Raw genomic sequence first — 20,663 nt, 5'->3', positions numbered from 1 at the left:
AGAGAGAGAGAGAGAGAGAGAGAGAGAGAGAGAGAGAGAGAGAGAGAGAGAGAGAGTTGCAGCCAACTCACCGGCTATTAAGCAGAGTAAAGAAAGGAGTCTGCAGGAATAATAATGACACTGATGTCATCACCTTCTGAATGTAGAGGGTATAGCCAAACACCAGTTAATGTTAATCTGGCTAGAGTAGCACCATGCACTCTTTCTGGCACTGCAAAAAAAAGTTCCTGTCCTGCACTTAAAATAAGTTCTTCCTCAGCCTGTAGTTCAGCTTTGTCAGTGAAAGGAAGTGCTGGAAGGAGGAGTCTTTAAGATCTAATCAATCAATCATTCAGCTCATGCTTCTGTTGTCCAATTTATTTCCTGAGACTTAAAGGAAATGACTTGAGCGAGGAGGACAAACTTCCTCACTAAAGTGTGCTGTTGAGTGTGTGTCTCTGTGTGTCTGTGTCTGTGTGTGTGAGGGAGAGTCAGAGAGGTGAGGGAGTGATGGGGGAAGCGAGTAATTGCGGTGGTCTCGTGGCTCCTATTCACACCACAGACTTAATCCTCCTCTAATCCCCCTCTTTCCCTCTCCCACTGTGCGGCGCCGAGAGGGGGGTTTATGGGGGTCTCCCGCTCTCCTCATGCATTAAGGATGAGAGTGAGGAGATTAAATATAAATGTGCAAGAGTTCCTTCAGCTGTACAACTCTATCATGTCAACCAGCCGGCACAATCATGGAAGGATCAAGCCGGCTGAAAATGTAGTGCTGCCATAACAGCAGACACTCAGAGGGTCTGATTAATGTCACAGAAATTAATCTCTAATCCAACATAACAAGGAAAGATATCAAACAAAGAGAGGCGCAGCAGCTGAGACCGGTCCAGATCCAAACAGGGAGGGATGTTGGAACAGAGACCTTCACCACATAAAGGAATAACAGTCAAAGGACAAAGAAGAAGACTGCAGGGCCGGGGAAAGATAATGCTTCCAGTGAATACTGCTCTGCATTTTACCTAACAGCTTATTTCATGTCTGTGTTTGTCTTTCTTAGACCTCCTTCAGTACCTGAAAGCAAAACACCCCAGTTAAGACCTATTAGAAGGACATCTTCCTCTTCCTCCTCTCTCTCTTCCTCCTCTCTCTCTTCCTCCCTCATTGCCTCCATCCTAACATTGAGATTAACTAGCTGTGGGCTGCAGAGCTCTGTTCCCTCCATTTCCTCGCTGATAAAACGGGCAATAAAGCTCAAACTGGCCGTTTGCCTACACAGACAAGAGACCGGCTCTCCCAGAGGAAATTTACTGCTGGGATAATCTTTGTTACACTGAAAGTCAATGTGTAGGGAGATGTTTAGGGCAACCCTGAAGAATTTAATGGATGATGCCTGGTCTGTGTTTGGGGTAATAAGCTGGGATGAGTTGGTTAAGGTTCCCAGAAGAGGCAGAGCTGGGAATAAGACAGGATGATCGGACAAACTTCACCTTGAGTTATGTTCTACATTCATTAATAGCTGATCTAATCAAGTGTTGTTTAAGTGCACACTTCATTCAAAGACCGGGACCTGAGGATTCACCAAATCCCTGCTAATCACAGAGCCATCGACACCAAGAGATCCCCACACTACCAAACAAACAGAGATAAGCTAATAGAGGTTGATAAGAAGATTAATCAAAAGAGATGGAGCATGACGAAGACGTAAACAGTGCGATGAAGAGAAACAGAAGACGAGCGAGAGCGGCACATGGAGACGAATAATAAAGAAGACAAAGACTTATCAGAGTAATTAGAGACGATGTGATGAGGCTGATGAATCTAGATGAGGAGGATAATTAAAGCGGGTTCAACAAACAATGACACAAACAAAGCTCCATGAATATTTTAGGAGATAACAAACTGTAACAGCATCAGAGAGGAAGAGTCATTCCTCAGGAGCTTTAAATGAGTGTCTTCTGAGAACTCCAAACTCAGTGGGTGCATTAATGTAAATCTTTGTTTATGTGAAGGTAGATGAACTCAAAGGGATTTAATGCACATCTGAGTTTGTCATGGAGGACTGATATGTGATGCAATTTGAACAACAGCTCTTCAACACTTAACTGTATAAAACACATAATTCCATCTTGCCACTCCTATGATTACAACTCAAAGGGACTGAGTCTGACACCCTGACCTGTTTCTGCAGAGTTAAATGTGCACAGGCTCTGGAGGTTCATGGAGGACGCATGCACCATGCATACCTCCACAGCTGAGTAAACAGAGGCAGGGCTGTGGAGGAGGGTGAGGTCAGCGGCAGGGTGTCTGACATGAACCAGGTCGGCCTGTAGATGTCAGCAGTGTCAGTTACCTTGAGATGACTCCAAGCCAACAGACACAACCATTAACACCTCAGCGTGTTTTAATGAAGAGGTTTTTATTCTTTTCCAGGCAGGATTTTATTATTTCATTTAACATTTTTATATTTTTCATATTTCAGATTTTTTTTTTAATTGTTTAATTATTTTATCTTTTGCTGTTTTTATTCTTCGTACATCATTTTGTTTCCTTTTATTTGTCTTCCTATTATTATTGTTATTAATATTATTTGTAAGCATTATTATTATAAATGTTATTATTATTTATTAAATTGATTATTTTATTTGTGAGTATTATTTGTTTTATTTTTGTGATTATCATTACTATTATTTATAATTGTTATTATTATTATCATTATTATTTGTTATCATTATTATCACTATTTGTTATATAGATATTTATTATTATTATTATTATTTATGTTTTAATTTTTACTACTGTTTTGTTATTATAATTTTTTGTTGTAATTATTATCCTTTTTTAAATTATATTTATTGTATTTTTTTATAATTATTATTTTTATTATTATTATTATTTATTATTATTATTATTATTATTGTTATTATTATTATTGTTATTGTTATTATTATTAGTTGCAATCAATATTATTATTTTTTTATTATTAATAAGCACTGAATGACAGTAAATACGAGCATGTTTAAAGGTGACATATCATGCAAAATGGACTTTTTAATGGTTCTCTCCCTGAAATATGTGTCCCTGTCTACAAACCCCCCGAGAATGAAAAGAATCCATTCTGCCCCTGTTCTGATTTCTCCACCTTTCTGTAAATGTGTGTGAAACGAGCCGTTTCAGACTTCAGTGTTTTTGTTACGTAACAACAATATCCGGTCTGTCACGGAGTCAGAGCTCGGAGCTTGTTCAGCCCATAGACTGTATAAAATACAACTCAACCCCTCCTCTGTTTTTCATTCCCTGCACACATGTGTGCTAACAAGGAGCTTAGGAGGGAGGCATGCTAGTTGTAGGCTGTCTTAATAAACACAAAGGTCGGTTTGACTCCCCACGTCTGCAGATTTGAAGATCTAGTGGATGATTTTTATTTTTCATGGATAAGTGCTAGCGCTAGTTAGCATAGCCACATAGCTATATGTTCGTAGCTGTAGCTGTAGCTGTAGCTGTAGCTGTAGCTGTAGCTGTAGCTGTAGCTGTAGCTGTAGCTGTGTACCAAGACACACGTCGACATACTGACAAATAAAACAACAAGAAACACTAAATCTGTGACCAATCCTTCAGAAAGGTCCTGCTGCCTTTCTGGCAGAGGTCGGTTTGACTCCCCACGTCTGCAGATTTGAAGATCTAGTGGATGATTTTTATTTATCATGGATAAGTGCTAGCGCTAGTTAGCATAGCCACATAGCTACATGTTCGTAGCTGTGTACCAAGACACACGTCTACATGCTGACAAATAAAACAACAAGAAACACTAAATCTGTGACCAATGGTTCAGAAAGGTCCTGCTGCAGGCGCCTCTCCGTCAGGATCAGATTCAGAGGGTTGAAGTAACGCGATCTCTGAGCAGCCGTGTATATTCAGCCAACATGTAAACATTAGATCAACGTGCTGGAGAGCCGAGGCACATCCACTTCCTGAGGGGGCGTGGTCAGAGAGAAAACAGAGTGTTCTGATGAGGACTGAAGAAGAGGACTTTTCAGGCAGACCAAAATCTGATTTCAAAGTGTTTTTTTTGAGCATAAACTTTAAAGACATGTTTTGGGGACCTCTTAGACCAATATATGTTGATGAAAAAAGCGTGATATGTCCCCTTTAATTTTCTGAATCAATACAGGTGCCATTTTAAAAAAAAAAGTACTCTTAATTTTTGCAGGTGTAGGTGCAAAATGTCCAATTTACAATGTATTTAAGGCGCCAAGTTTTACTATTTTTTGCTGATTCAACCGCCAAGAGACTTTGAGTGACGAGAAGTGAGATAACACTTCATGTTTTCATTGAAACAGCTGACTACGTGTTGATTTATGTAGCTTACAGCAGGCTGTTACAGAAGCATCAGTTCACCTCCACACAGAGACACAATGGAGCTTCAGTCTTAGAATAAAAATAACAAACTTTGTGATTGAATCTGGATTGTGTTGGTGTTTTCATGTTTCCTGAGTCTCCTTGAATTGTCTTCTTCAGCTAGCCTCATCGCCTCATTTGATTATCGACTCTCTCTCCATTCATCCTCTCATCACGGCCTCCCGTCTCTTATTCACTCTCACGCTCAGTCGCTTTCTCTCTCCAGCCTTCAACACCCTCCGTCTGTTCTTCTGTTCTGCATCTCTCTCTCTCTCCGGCCTTGATCAAACCCCTGGTTTCTGCACCAGCACGCAATTCTGCATCAAAGAGTGCAGAGTGAGGGCCGAATCGACCGCAGGTATTCTCATCAGACTGGCCAGGTGAGGACACTGGCTCTGCTGTCTGGAGTGACACACACACACAAACACACACACACATTCTGAAGGTCCAGATTTAGCCTGGAGCTGCAGCAAGCTTTGATCAATGGAGGCCACTTTGGGCTCAGACCAGGAAGGTGATGATGTCGGGAAAAACACACACTCATCGCTGATCCAGAGAGGATGACAAACGCTAAAGACAGCCCATAATAACATGCAGGGATCCAAATATACAACATGGAGTTATTACAACCAATGCACAGAAAGAGAGGACTGCATCTGAACTCCTCTATGGGCTTCATTCAAGAAAGCACACCCTGAGCTTATTGAAGAGGCTCCACACACACACACACACGCACACACACACACACACACACAGTCACACACACTCGCTCTATTACTGGAAAGTGCACAGACGGCTGGATTAAGATACAGTGCAGAGAGACAGATGGAGGCTGGGAGAAAAGAAAGGGAACCTGAAGTGAATATGACAGAAAGAGAATGAATGTGTGCATGTGTGTGTGTGAGTGTGTGTGTGTGTGTGTGAGTGTGTGTGTGTGTATATGTGTGTGTCTGTGTGTGCTAAAGGTATATAATAAAGATAGGACTGACAGTGAGGAGGTGAAATGAGGATGAAGAGAAAGAGACTCAAATATTATCTAAAGAATTCATTCCTCCTCGGTCCAGACGGCCGTATCTCTGACACCACGGCAGCATGACGCTCTGCTTCTTTGTGTGTGTGTGTGTGTGTGTGTGTGTGTGTGTGTGTGTGTGTGTGTGTGTGTGTGTGTGTGTTTGTAAAGGGGACGTGTAATGAATTGAAGTTGAAATCAGAGGTGACAACAGTAAAGGCAGACTTGTATCAGAGAGAGGGAAGGAGAGAGAGGGAAGGAGAGAGAGGGAAGGAGAGAGAGAGTCGGGACCACAGGAAGAGATGGACTCAAGAATACCTTTAAGAATTCAAACACTCTCCTCCCTCTCTCTCTTTACTCGACCTCCGTCTCACGCCAGCTCTGCTTAATTGCTGTGAACAAGTCACCCAAAGAGAGAGCTGCTGCTGCTGCTCTCTATCAAACAGGAGTTGAAGCAGGAGTTGGAAGAAAGAGGAAAAGTGTGCGAGCAGAGAAATGTCAAAGTCAGTCCCCCTCTCTGACTCACTGCTGGTCACCATGAGAGGAACGCAGCTCTTCACCTTCACCTTGTGGATGACTCTCTCGTGCAGAATGAGCACAGGTAAAGGTAGACACAGGAGAGGTGGAGAGAGAGAGAGGTAGAACATCCTACATTTAAGAGGATCTCTCTTGGATCATACATCCGGCATACACCTGCCATAAGTTGTAGTTGAGTTCTGCGATGGTTCACACACGTAGAGCTGTGTGTCTGCGTGTGTGTGAGTGTGTGAAGCCTTGGAGCCCTCACTCAGTGTCAAACAGCAGAGCCTCTGAAACAGAAGCTGAAGCCAGCATGTCAGAGTCTGCTGGTGTTGAATTCAGTGAAGTTCAAAATGTGACGTTTTTGAAAGCACTGCAGTCAATAAGTGTGACTTCCTGTAAAGAGCAGAGACTGTGTTCCTTCTGGTTTCACTCCTCTGACTCTCTCCACGGCTCATCATGTTCTTACAAAGAGAGACTGCAGAGTTTGTAATAACACACACCTTTTTTAATCACCAATAAAGAGCATCTCATTTCAACACATATTCATCGTCAGTAATGGACGGCAGCCTTTTTATACACTTTGTAGGAGTTATCACGCTGCTGCACGCTTTGCACAAGTGGACAGTGGCGGTTCTAGACCAATTTTACTGGGGGGGCCAGGCTGGGGCCAAGGGTGTTGTCAGAGGGACACATTCAACCCTGACAAAAGAGACTGAGAAGGGCGAGGACCGGCTGAGAACAAACTGGCCAAACATCAGTGCATCCCTTTATACTAGACATATAGACTACTGTGTACTAGACATCAGTGCATCACTATATTACTAGATCAACATGCAGACTGACAGCAGCTGTTTGGATGTTTACACTCAACATGACTCCCTTAGTGCTTCAAGGGACTGGAACCAAGTGCCACCATCATGAGTTCCTCCTGTAACATTGGAGTGATACCGAAGCTTCTGTTATTGTATAATATTATTTTGGTGTGGAGGGGGGCTAAAGGGGGGTCCAGGTTCAGTTTTACAGGGGCACTGGCCTCTCTTGGCCCCTCCCCAAAACCCCCACTGCAAGTGGACTATAGTTGGGCATAAGTTATGAAAAAAAAACATTGATAGTTTATAGTTTGAGGCATTTTGATACGTCAGGAAAACACTAGCATCCTTGATCCTTGATGAGATAGCCTCACACTTTCAGGATTGGTTTCTAGAAAAACACTTTTTATTTTGATGTTTTTTTATATATATTGAAACTGTTTTTATTGACAGTGATGATTTAAAAACACCGTCGGTAAAGTGGTTTCAGAGCGTCATACACAGACGCTTCAGTCCATGTTGCAGCGGTCACAGGTTCGACTCCCGGCCTCAACCATCCACTGCACGTCCTCCCCCGCGCTCTCTACTCCCCACATTTCTTCTCCTTCTTCAGCTATCCTATCGTTAGGTAATCTCAATCTTATCTTGCAACATAATGGGGGCGGCTGTGGATCAGTGGGTAGAGCCGGTCGTCTGTCAATCTGAAGGTTGGCGGTTCAATCCCAGCTCTGGCAGTCACATGCCGAAGTGTCCTTGAGTAAGACACTGAACCCTGAGTTACTCTGAGTTGAATGTGAATGAATGAGATTAGCTTACACTGATGGTCCCTTACTGTAGCAGCCTCTACCATCAGTGTGTGAATGGGTGAATGTGACAAAAGACCACTTTGAGTGGTCAGACAGACTAGAGCAGTGCTATAAGTACAAGTCCTTTTAAAGTAAACACTGAGTTAAATAAAGAGATAAGACGGGTCACATTAAAGGCACCATGTTGCATTATGGGAAGTGTAGGATCATGACTTCCTCTGGTTTGTCTCAACCTCTGCTGTTTTCATTTTAATGGTTATTTCTAACCTGATGGAGTCCTGGAGGACTCATGTCAGAGTCAGTGTCGGGTTCACGGCAGGTTGAACTCGTCTTAATGTGAACAGAGACAGAAGCTGCTGCTGGTGAAAGCTGCAGCTCGCTGGTTATTTATAGAGAGGTTCCTGTTTTAACAGACGTGTTACAGGGTTGAGCAGTAACTGACATTTAACTGAGCAGCACACGTCTGACAAAAACAAACACACAGCGTATTCATATCTGTGTTTGTCTTCTTCACCGTGCTTTTAAAGGACGGTGTTTAAAATGATCCAGATAAGAGAATCGTTGGAGGATTCTCCATCTCTCAGAAAAAAAAACCCTCTCAGGTGAGATAAAGCTGCATCCTGTGATTTGGCGTGCGCCGGTGTTAGAGGTACAAAGTTCAACGATCATTGGCTGGCAGCTCTTCAGCCGAGGAGAGATAGAGAGCGGCTGGCGAGCCTCTCTATCGGGTACAGCAGCCCATTAGCTGGCAGCGTCCCCGCTCTGCTGTGCCAGTGTTGTGACAGACGGGACGCTGAATGGCACTGTCACCAACGCTGCCAAAGGCCCTGTGACTTTTGCCCCAGATGTCTGAGAGTGATGAAGGACAGAGACGCAGCGAGGGAGCGGAGGATGGAAAGATAAACAAAGGACGTCAACAGAAAGAGAAGGAGGGATGTTTCTGTGTGTGTTCATTTCACGAGTGATAAGTCACTGACAATTATCAAATGAAACACGGGGAACAAGTGTCAGAGGATGACTCTATCCTGAATCAGAAAACAGAAACAGAGCGGCTTCATGAATCCAAACATCTCATTACATCAAAATAACAGAGACAGGAGAAACTTTAAGAGTTTGAGTGAGGGACGAGCTGCAAAGTCAAGAGTTATACCCGACAATCAAGACCAGTATCTGGTCTCAAATCAAGTCTCACTACTCCAAGTTATTGTTTGTTTGTCTGCTGATGTGCAATGACAGATGAATCTTGTATCATGCTTCAGAACCAGTGAAGTCATCTGTGATTTAATCCAGCGTTCAGAGGAAACCTTCACGGTTTTTGATTCAATCTAAAGTCATCACATGAGCAACTGCAGACTATTTTGACCCTGGACTTCCACCAGACCCGTGTCCCGTGTTTCTGATCCCCTGCGGTCCAGCTCCGTGCTCTCTCGTCCGTCAACACCCACCGGTTGTGTTTTCAGAACGCAGCATGGAGCAGGACCTCCAGGCAGCTGGAGTCATGTGACCGAGAGGAAGTTTCAGGTGTGACTCCTCAACCAAAGAAAGACTAAATGAGCTCTGATATGTAGGTACAGTGTGTGATAGCTCCTGATGGCGATCCAGATTATCTCTGGAGCAGGACCTCCGGACAGCTGGAGTCATGTGACCGAGGTTTCCCCCTTCTGTAATCCCTGAATCAAGGATTCTCCTCCTCCTCCTCTCCTCATCCATGTTGTCTTTCTGGTCCTCTGAAAACCTCTGACCTGTTGACTCCAGGCCTGGCTCCGCTCATCATGACTTTGGTTTGTTGTTGTAGTTAAGTGAAATACGATCTGGTGATAACACAGAGTGTTTTATTCTGAAAATTAACCGGATGTTTTCATTTGGTTTTGGTGAAACCTGACTTCCTGTCCCGCTCCATCTGCTCTGTTGAGATTGATGCGTTGTGGAAGTCTTGTGTATCTGACCCGGAGGACTTCGACCTGCTGGATCAGAGACGCAGCCGGAATGCAATGGAGCGGATCCAGTGGAAGTTAACACATTGACTAGAATAGAAACCAATCAGAGATCCGGAGCTGCGACGGATCAGAGACGGATCTGCTGGAATTTGGCTGTAAGTCTCAGAGTGAGGACGTTTGAGTTTGTTAAATCCCTGCTGTATAACTATCTTTATAAAGATCTCATATTGCCTGAAGCTCCAGTCCTCTCCTCCCTGCATCAGAATAAATCTAACCCAGCTGTAAACTGTCTGCGGCGGCGGCTTGTTCATGCCACACAGACTTAACCACTCCTTCAGCGGCGTGTTGGCGGCGGCTCACACAGTGAAGAAGGTAATTAGTATGGGTCAGCACCCCTGCAGAGTCAAGTGTTCTCCTCTGGAGGACTGAAGAGGTCTGACTGTATTACAGCCTGGAGTTACTGCAAATACCTCCCAGTCGGTTTCTAAAGAGAGCATTTGTGTGTGTGTGTGTGTGTGTGTGTGTGTGTGTGGTAGCAGATGGCGGTTGTTGCCAAACAGTGGAACATGTTTCTGAAAGTAATATTCAACCTGTCGCAGACCGTCTGCCCTGTTCCCCGGCTTGTTTAACACCTGGACCTGCTGAATCTAAAACCTGCTGTGAGCTGCAAGTTTGAAACGCAGGAGGACGGTTATAGGGAGAGAGAGAGAAAGAACCAGGAACACTTTAAAAGACAGTAAAGTCTTCCTCCTGTAAGAGTCATTACACTGGAAGAGGTGCCAAACATCGCTCCTAGATCCCTCGAGGTGGAGATTAAAAAAATGGGATTTATTTTCAGCTGTTTCAGCGCGCTCTCTCTCTCCTCCTCTCTCCCCTCATTCATCTTTCTCTCACACACACACCCGCTCCATCTTCTGCATCCCCTCCTTTATCTTCCTGCTCAGGGAGACGTGTGTGAATACATCTCCACGCTCAGTTAAAGATCTATAGGGGATTTTGATGAAGCTGATTTGATGATAATTAATTTGAAGGCACCGAGTGTGTGAAGGAGTTACTGCAGCTTTTTAAACGCCTCTGAATTGGCCTCGTGTGTTTACAAGCTTAAATATGCAACTTATGGGAATTATGAACGATATCAGGAGGAGGGAAGGTTTTCATCTGACTTTGTTACAAATCTGTGATAGTGTAGACGCTTTATAACAGAACAGACTCAGTCAAACTCAATGTCAGGCCTTTGTTTTGTTCTCTGTATGTGTGTATGTGTGTTTGCACAGGAAGCTGCGAGGCGTCTCTGTGCAGGCCCCTGAGGAAGGTGGGCCACGGCCAGGTCTGCCGGATACAGGAGGGAAAGCCAAACACTCGGCTACAACGACTTTTGTATGCACACACATATATCACACACACACTCGTGCACAGAAACACACACACACACACACACTTCTCTGTACCTCCCGGCTCCCCTCTGTTAACAGATGCTTCCTGCTCTCCACACTACTTCACACACAGAAACACGAGCGTGCAGCGAGTCCCTGGCACCCCTACAGGTTGACCCAGGGGCCAGGTGCAGGGGCGGGCCCCACCCTCTGGTTCTCCTGCGGTGCTTGGTGTTAATGTTGGCTCCGGTTCCACTCTGCCGGCCCCGCTCACCTCAGGTCCAGACAGCGAGACCACAATTTTCTGAACCCACGGCTGGACAGGAAATTAAGTTTGAGCGCCCGGCAGCCCAACACCAAACCTGAACTCCAACGTCTGTCACGCACTCTTAATATTTCAGCATCAAAACAAAGCCGTGAGAACACACGGGAGGAGAGCGGCGTTTTTCGTTTCTGACATGATTGAAAAAGAGAATCTGTTCTGTTTGAATTCAAAATCATGAGGCTGCTTTTACTGTCCACGTCCCGCTCTGCTGCAGAGACGTCTCACAGCCGACGGGCGATAGATGAGCATCAGTATTTAAAATGATTCAGCTTATAGTTAGAGCTGGATCAGGCTTGGACCAGGTCTTAGTTATGCTGCTATAGGCTTAGACTGACACACTGGGATCCTGTCTTTCCCTCTCTCTCCTCTCTCTGCCTGTCTCTCACTTTAACTCTTCCTGTCCCATTAAAGTTACTAACCATAGACCTTTCTGGAGTCCCTGAGCTCCCTTGTCTCGTAGGTTCCTCTGGATCTCTGCTGTAGATTCCTTTTTTGGGGTCTGTTATTCATCCTTTCTTTCTTTCTTTCTTTCTTTCTTTCTTTCTTTCTTTCTTTCTTTCTTTCTTTCTTTCTTTCTTTCTTTCTTTCTTCTTTCTTTCTTTCCTTCTTTCTTTAATTCCTTCTTTCTTTCTTTAATACCTTCTTTCTTTCTTTCTTTCTTTCTTTCTTGAATTCCTTCTTTCTTTCTTTCTTTCTTTCTTTCTTTATGTCTCCTTTTCTTTTCTTGTCCTTTCCTTCATCATTTCTTCTCCTCTTTTTCTTTCTTCTGGTCTCCCTCTCTTCTCTCTTTTCATAGACCTTTCTGGAGTCCCTGAGCTCCCTTGTCTCGTAGGTTCCTCTGGATCTCTGCTGCTGTGGACGTGGTCCAGACTCCAGCTGCTACAACTACTACTATCCGTCTCCCCACTATCATCTCTCTCTCTCTCTTCATCTCCCTCTATCCCTCTCTCCAACACGGTCTCAGCAGATGTGTGTCTAACATGAGTCTGGTCCTGCTGGAGGTTTCTGCCTGTTAAAGGAAGTTTGTCCTTGCCACTGTAACTTGCTAAATGCTGCAAAGTGCTCTGCTCATGGTGGATTAAGATGAGATCAGACTGAGTCCTGTCTGTAAGATGGGACTGGATCTGATCCGGTCTTGGTGTTGGGTCGGTTCTTATGACTTTTGAAGGCAGAGGAAAGAGAATGAACGAGCTCGCACACTGAGAGAACGAGCTGAAGACCCTGAAGACACAACAAGCTGCTCCTCGTGTCTGTGTGTTTTAGCTTATTGAAAATTTAATCTTTCATTAGTGAATTAATTGAATTTAGTGTTTCAGCACAGCCAGAAACCTTCCACTGTGTTACATCTGTTTTCATACCACTCACTCTCTCTCTCTCTCTCTCTCTCTCTCTCTCTCTCTCTCTCTCTCTCTCTCTCTCTCAAATTCACAAAATAACTACTAAACGATTGGCCATCCTCACCAGTGTGCGTTTATGAATGCCCTTGAAAATGATCCAGTGTGTGTGTGTGTGTGTGTGTGTGTGTGTGTGTGTGTGTGTGTGTGTGCGTGTGTGTGTGTGTGTGTGTGTGTGTGTGTGTGAGGAGGGGATGTGGATCAATAGCAGTGAGATAATGGGAGCGGGGGGAAATTGGGAGGGGTGGGGGTTTGAAATATCAGCACTCAGACGTGGGGGTCGCTGCTCCTGACTGACGGCGCTGTGGTGGGCGGAGCCTGCAGGAACAAAGCGAAGGGGGGGAGCAAATCATGAGTACGAGCTCATGCACTGGATGCACGATGGTGTTGTTGCAGGCGAGCACGCTTCTGTGTGTGTTTATGCATCTGATGGTGTTAACTGCAGCTGAATGGGACGCCTGCAGGGTTGAAGGTCACGTGTGGGTGTGTGTATGAAATCTGATTTATGTGTGTGTGCATAAAGGCTAGAGTGCATCTCCAAATAAGCACCCTCTCACTCTCAGTCCATTTACGTTGACCGGCCCGGGCATGTTAATGTACACAGGGCCTGAGTGGGCTTCTCACTCTGTAATTTCAGCCTATCACAGCTAATGCACAGTAATTACACCATTCAGGATGCAACACTGGATCCTTTATGCCTCTGAACCCTGCTGAGAGTATCAAACAGAGCGGCGTGTTCTCCCAAGTTTGCAGTCAAAAGGATGAAGCATGTGTAATAACTGAGAAACTGACCCGTGTCTGCATGGCTGCATTTTAAACACCAGATGACGGCTGTGTTCCTGCATGTTAAGAACAGACTCAAGGCTGCAAACTCTGTGACATTAAAACACCTGATAGACAAAGACTCCTTCATGGCCACATCCCTGAGATGAAGAGGAGTCACCTTGCTCCTTTAACTGTTCCTGGAAGTAAAGGTTCAGAACTCTACTTTGCATTTACACGCTCAGTGGAAGCGTCCTTGGGTGAGACTCTGCAGCTCCGTGCTTACTCATGGATGAAAAGCTGGTACATGCACGACGTACGATTCTACTGAAATGATGCAGAAAGAAGTTCTCTGCTTCTCAGAACAGAGAAGATTTACCGACATACTCTCTACAAACATGCAGAAGAAGTAGGGGAGGATGTCACGCCTGTTTGGACTCTGAAGCCTGTTTATACTTCTGCGTTGAATCGACGCCATAGCCTGCACAAAGGTCAAAATGTAACTACACGTTGATTCAAGCCCTGTGATTGGTCTGCCAGACAGCATCGTATTTCCTGCATTTACAGCACTTCCTGAATCGCTGTATATTTCATCTCCTCCTCTGTCTCCTCTCTATTCTTCATGTAATCATGTCTGTATGATTAACAGCAACATGTATCAGCTCTAAATGAACAGAACACGCTCTGTTTGCTGTGAAAAAGCAGAGAACTGGAGCGCTGGTGTCCTAGCGGTCTAAGCGCCCCACATACAGAGGCTACAGTCCTCATCGCAGGGGTCGCCTGTTCGATTCCCGGCCGGTCGACCATTTCCTGCATGTCTTCCCCCGCTCTCTGCTCCCCACATTTCCTGTCTCTCTTCAGCTGTCCTATCAAAGAAAGGCAAAAAGGCCCAAAAATATAACTTAAAAAAAAAATAAAAGAGCAGAAAACAGCAGGGCAGGAAACACAACCGAGTATCAGAGGGACCACACTGCCCTCTAGTGTTTTGGAGGAGTACTGCAGAGCGACAGGGACACATTGACGCACAAGTATGTGGAGCTCACGTCTGCGTCGACCACTGCTGTGAAGGGTCGACGCAGAAGTATAAAGCAAAGCTCCTGTGAGGAACGTTCAGTTTGTGGACAAAGCAACGCCTCCTAAGACTTTTGTTATGTTGTTGTTTTTATTTCTTGCAACAGAACGCTGATCTTTGTCTTTGTCAACAGCTCACAAAAAAACCACCTACTGAGATTATCTCACAAGATGTAGAACAACATGTTTCTGAAGTTCATCACTCTGACGCCATCCCTGCAGGAAGCATCAAACATCAGAAAGTACAAATCTGTAGCTTTTAAAGAAGCGTCTGTGTTCATCACAGTCTGTTTCATAACCGCCGAAAAACTCCTCACTGCAGCTTTAATGTCAAGTCTTTCTACATCTGTGAGTCTGCAGAGATCTGATGTTCCATGAGGGCAACACTTTGCAGAGACAGCGTTTGTCTGATTGTTATTCATGTTTAGAAATTGAAACAAGACACACAACATTTTGTGTTTGAGGCGTATTTGCAGCATCTTTTAAAGCTTTAAAGCTAAATCATTCTAAATCCTAAAGATGGATGGAGTCTGTTTCAAGGAACAAAAAGGTTCACACACGATGTTTGTTTGTCTTCTGAAGGAGGGAGTAGTGATTTATGACTAATGGGAGGCTAGTTGGGCAAGGCCTGGCCTAATGCAACCCGTATCGATCTTTATCACCCTTACTTCCTGTGTATATGATATCCTAGACCTCCCTGGGCCATGCTAAAAGCACTCTCTCTCCTCTCTCTCTCTCCTCTCTCTCTCTCCTCTCTCTCTCTCCTCACTCTCTCTCTTCGTGCCCTTATCACCAGCATCTCCTCATCTCTCTGACTCAAAGGCCACCTCACCCCGACACCCTGCGTGAGGCGTGTCAGCCCGTCAATCAGCCCGTATGTGGTCTCCAGGCCGGAGTAAAGCTGCTCAGGCCGACGTGAAGGGGCAGCGGCATTACATCACCCGGCAAAGGTCATCATCCTCTCCGTGCACCGAAATAGTTCAGTCCACATATACAGGTACCAGGGGAGCCACAGAGCAAGTACCTAATGCTCCCTTAATGGGGCCTGCGGTCTGAGGATGCAGATTGGCGATGATTCAAAGTGCTTTTAATGTTTGGCAGTGAACGACGGCGACGATGTTTTGACAACAGAGGATTCTAATAAAGCTTACATAAGAAGATGCAAAGGTTTGTTCCTCTTATTTTCATCACAGAGAGACCAAACCTCATTAACCGTGATCTATCTTTGTTTGCTTTGACTTGTTTACAACTTATTGATGATTCAAAGTGCAATTAACACAACCACACTCCTCCACGCCTTCATAACCTCCAGACCGGACCACCACAACGGCATCCTTTACGGCCTTCCCTCAACTGACCCTCTGCAGAACTCAGCTGCAGGTTACTCACCCACTCCTGACCCAGAGCTCACATCACACCCGTCCTATGGCACCAAGTCCACTTTAAGATCCTTTAATAACCTCGCCCCCTCCTACCTGATGCCGACCTCCTGTCCCCCCATCACCAAGACCAAGCACCGCACCTTGGGGGACATAGTTTTTGCCATCTCTGCCCCGACTCTCTGAACTCTCTCCCTCCAAACATCCTCGACTCTGACTCTCTGATCAACTCTAAACCTCTTCAAAAAAAACTACAACACCTGACCTCTGCTCCCTCCACACCTCTGATCTGTCCTTTATCTGCTCTGCACATCCAGAGAGCTTGCATGTCACCTTTTGTGCAGCAGAAGCAAATCCAGATGTCCTGTTTTGGTCTACAGGAGACTTTATCAAGTGTGTGAGATTCTCCTCATCTAAAGATCAACATGTTCTTTGCAGAGCATCACCAAAAGAAAGCAGAGTTTCAGATTCCAGAGATGGACGAGCCTTTTTGAAATAAAGTGCACAATTTGAGGCACTTCTGTCTCAATCAGAGTCGTATCTCCGTGCAGGAATGGAGCCATAACGCTGAGAGAGGGTCAATAGACTTTACTGAAGAATAATGAATCTCCTTATTCCACTCAATAGAGCTCCAGCTGTTTAATGTAGCTCTCCTATCTGATGAATGGGGCACTGCTAACTGCAGCTTGAGTCAAATATAGCATTCAGCTATTTAAACATAAAGCTGATGGACTGAGTTCAGATCGGTTAAATAATGAAGATGTTTTTTCTCAAACGTCCCCGTCTGCATGTTCATGAGTTACTGCTTCATTACTTTGGTTTCAGGTCCAGGTCTCTGAGGATCCTGCAGGTTAAGAGAGACTTTTATTTGAATATGCCAGACGCTTCGTCTGTCCACCCGTCCATCTGTCTGTCCGGCCTCGCCTTGCCCTTCCAGCCTTGGCTCCGGATCCATCATCCAGCTACCCAAGCCTCCACAGCCCCATATTACTATTCAGCACAGAGCTGGCTCCACACAAACTGTTTACGCCAACGTTCAGCACGGATCATTGATCGCTGAGAAAAGGAGAAGAAAGCAGGAGCCTGGGTCAAACGGAGTCTGGACCTGCTGCACTCTGCCGGGGCCGTCTGCAGGTATCACTGACCTTTAGATCACATGCTGATGCTGCATGCAAATCCCCCGAACAGTAAAGCATGGAGGGTTCCAAGACCACTTTAAGGTTTCCAACGCCTCCACAGAAACCATTGGATAATGTCACTAAGACTGCATCCATGTTTTAAACCGTCTAAAGGTGCATTTGGACCAAGAGTCCCGGGGTCTTTTAGCCCCCAGAACTACTTTCCCCTGAACTAAAAGGTTCCTGGTCCCCCATTGTTGTCTGTGTTTCGACCGCGGGCTGAAGTCCCGGGTAGATTGTGTAAATCAGGCCAGTGATGTATGGAGGGAAAAAAATAAATGCACTACACCACCAGACCAGTAGAGGGCAGTAACACAAAGAGGAATGCCATTCATCACAGATGACACCATAGAAGCAGACGGACAGGCAGGTATCATTCTGAGCAACACAACAGTTAGCCTGTTAGCATGAAGAGACTCAGCTGGTCTGTTTTAGATGGTGCTATATTTCATCACAGATGGATTCACTGAATCAACACGTGAGAGGAGATAAGCACGAGTAGCAAAGACGTTTCAACACGGCTTTAAAATCCTTTTGAACTCAAAAAGCCGTGATCGCAGAGATCGGCCGGTGTTGTGGTTTAAACGGCGACCCTGTTAACTGGAGACTCTCAGCCGGATGCATCCCTCATAAACGTCTTTAGACCATCATTAAATATCTGATGAGGATATTTTGAAATCTTAATAAAAACTAAACTAGTTTGCATTCCCAGGAACTCCCTCTGTGTTTCAACAGCTGTGTAAACTCCACAAACACTGACACGTTCAGCTGAAGGGCTCCAGTTTACAGGGTCACTTTTAAAACCGGAACACCGGGAGGAGAGACGCATTCACGGTGGGCTGAGAGAAGACTACTGTTACAAGCTGCTAAATCAAGAGAATCACAGCTTCTTCTTTTGAAAAGTACACACACATACAAAAAAGATAGAACAAATCAAAACTAATGAAAGAAAGAGAAATCAAGAGAATCACAGATGTGTGTGATGTTATTGTGGACGGAGGGAGGAATAAAAACACTGCGGTTAATCTACCAATCAGACACGTTCAGCATTGTAAGCCCACTCAATTCAACAAACTCTTGCATGCACTCTTAAGTTTGTTGTGGCACCTCTATGGAGAAGCTACAGAGAGGAGAGGAAGCATGCAGCATCTGGAAAGCCACTAAGTGATGTGTGCCATTGGGTGAAGGAGCAAAGAGCAAAGGTCTGAGGAGTGAGGATGCAGATGGTTTAAAAGGAGACGTGTGATTTATAAGACAGGAAGCAGCACGAGTGAGAACACAGCTCAGCAGGGCTGCTACAACTGCAGCATCAAGCTAGCAACAACAACAACAACAAGAGGCCCCATTATTGATGTCTAAATAATAGATGAGGAAGGAGAGAGGGTGAGGGAGGAAGAAGAGATGAACATGGAGTAGTAAATGATGGAAGAAGAAGAAGAAAGAGGAGGAAGAAAGAAGGAAGTTGTAGCTAAGAACAGAAGGATGTGAGATAAAGGAGGAGAGGAGGAGAGGAGGAGAGGAAACATGGGCGAGTCTGGAGAGCTCAGCGGGTCCCGTGTCGGCAGCGTGGAGGGTCAGAGAGTTCAGCAGCAGAACATTTTGACAAGTCCTGCAGCAGCGGGAGGACGTGGACCGAGGAGGATGCTCCACTGGGATGAGCAGGATGTGATTTAAAGGGACAGTTCCCCAATAAACAAGGCACGGTTAAACCAGTAATGTAGGCAACATGTTGAAAGGCTCTTAGATAAACTCAGTCTGTGTTTCTTTAAAGGAGGAGAATCAGGAAGTCTCTTTAAGGTTCTGTGATAAAACTTCCACCAAACTGAGCTTGAGGAGATAAGGCTCACTGAGTGGGTGACATCTTTTAAATCACTTCTTAATGGACGTGCTTTTATGTGACTTCAATTAACTTATTCATTTTCTGATTTATTATTTCATTATTTCCCTTTTCATTTAATTTGAATGTTTTTTCATATTTTCTCTGATGTGATGTCGTCTTCTTCTTTAAACCTTTTTATTACAGGTAACTAAACCCAAGAGTTTCAGCTGAAGAGCATCGACCCAGGAATTTCAAAAAATGCCATTTGGACAGGGATGGAGTTTGTTGAATGTGGTGAGGTAGGTTGTATAAGGTACGATGACAGACGCAAGTACCTAATGATGTCACCGTGAACTCAGCCAGCCAATAGAAAAACTCCATTGCAGTAGTCAGGTTTGGACCTGCAGGTGGCAGTCTCTCTCTGCACACATGTTCAACATTATTTGAGGAATTTTAATACTTTATGCTCAACTACTGGGATCAAGACCCACATAGATTAACAGCACTACTAAATCCCTACATAAATATAGGGGAAAAAGGTGGTTTGGGGTTTAGTTACACTTAAAAGTTTTTTGTTAAACCTCTATAACGATGATTTATTCCCCTTGTTGGTGTGTTCAGTGCTTGTTTATGCCCTAGATAATAGAGTGTACTGTTTTAATCCATAAAAAAATATTTTATATGTTTATTCTAATTTATTTCTTGTACTTCATATCATGTATTTATTTATTTTTATTTGATTTGATTTTAATCTTTTGATATTAAGTTGTATTCCCTCTAAATGTTACCATGGCTGGGGTTGGTGGGGGATTTCTATTAATCAGTATATGTCATCAGTGTGAATTATTACTGATGTAATGGAAAAATTAATAAATAAACTTATATACTGTCTCATCACTTTATTCTGTTTAATCCTTTTTGTTTTTTGCATTGTTAGACTTTCCTCCTCTCCTCTCTGTCTGTTAAATAAACACAGCACAGTGAATCCAGTAATGTAAGCAACATGTTGAAAGGCTCTTAAATAAACTCCGTCTGTGTTTTTAAAGGAGGAAGTCTCTTTAAGGTTCTGTGTTGTTTATTAGAGATGTAAATAAATCCAGCTCGCTGCATCAGGAGAAGAAAGGCCCGCCGGCCCCACGGAGCAGCTCCACTGCCCTACATTCCCCCCGTCTGTCATCTGATGCCAAATCTCCAGCCACAGAGTCAATATTTCAATAACTATCCTCTGACATTAGAGAGAGGAGCAGGAGGCTACGACACGCTGGGAGTGCAGAGCTGCAGTTAAGATGAGCGGTAACAAAGAGAAGAGCATAAATGGTAAAATAAACTGTTTGCTTTCCATAGCAGCTCCGCCCCGAGGGTGACTCTGAGAGCGGGGAGTAAACAGGAGGCTGCTGGCAGTGCAGAGTCCCTGCAGAGAAGTAAAACCAAGAGATCCACATAAATCAAACAAAAGCATCCTGCTGACGACTTCTTCCAGTCACATGATCCCTGAGGCGGTCTGCAGGAAGGTAACCAGGTTAGTTTAAGACCACACGTGCATTAAGAAGGAGAACTGGATGAGCTGCACTGATAGTGACTGAGCTGGTGAATCATTCAAGATCCCTGCAGAGAGGAATATCAACGCCTGAACCAGCACAGGCACAGATTCAAGGGATACCAACTTCTGGAGAGAGTAATTGGCTGCCATGCTCAGAGAGAAGTCAGAGGAACAAAACTCACTGCCTCCCTCACTTCTGTCTCTCCATTCTCTCTCTTTAGCCCTCCATCATCCCTCTCTGTCCTCATCCCTCCATCCCTGAGATCCCTGAATGAATCCACAAAACCTTCTCAGGGAATTGAGAGTCCCTCCTCAGACCACCCTCACACACACACTGCGTCTCACACACACTGCAGTGTTTCATG

The 20,663-nt window shown here is 44.6% G+C and overlaps 1 protein-coding gene across 1 annotated transcript in view; it reads left to right on the top strand.

The window, feature by feature from the left end:
• The window catches only part of LOC117812650 (D-hydantoinase/dihydropyrimidinase-like), a gene marked incomplete at its 5' end in the record, with an annotated part of 52,481 nt that extends 37,180 nt beyond the window's left edge, over positions 1–15,301 (top strand). Inside the window, one exon of the mRNA XM_034683554.1 lies at positions 15,179–15,301. Within this exon, the coding sequence (XP_034539445.1) occupies positions 15,179–15,301 (123 nt within the window). The remainder of the gene's footprint in view (positions 1–15,178) is intronic.
• Positions 15,302–20,663: the final 5,362 nt, after the last annotated feature.

The sequence above is a fragment of the Notolabrus celidotus genome, chromosome 5 (genome assembly GCF_009762535.1).
Source record: "Notolabrus celidotus isolate fNotCel1 chromosome 5, fNotCel1.pri, whole genome shotgun sequence".
In the NCBI taxonomy this organism is placed as follows: domain Eukaryota; kingdom Metazoa; phylum Chordata; class Actinopteri; order Labriformes; family Labridae; genus Notolabrus; species Notolabrus celidotus.
This window is presented reverse-complemented; position numbering and strand designations above follow the sequence as displayed.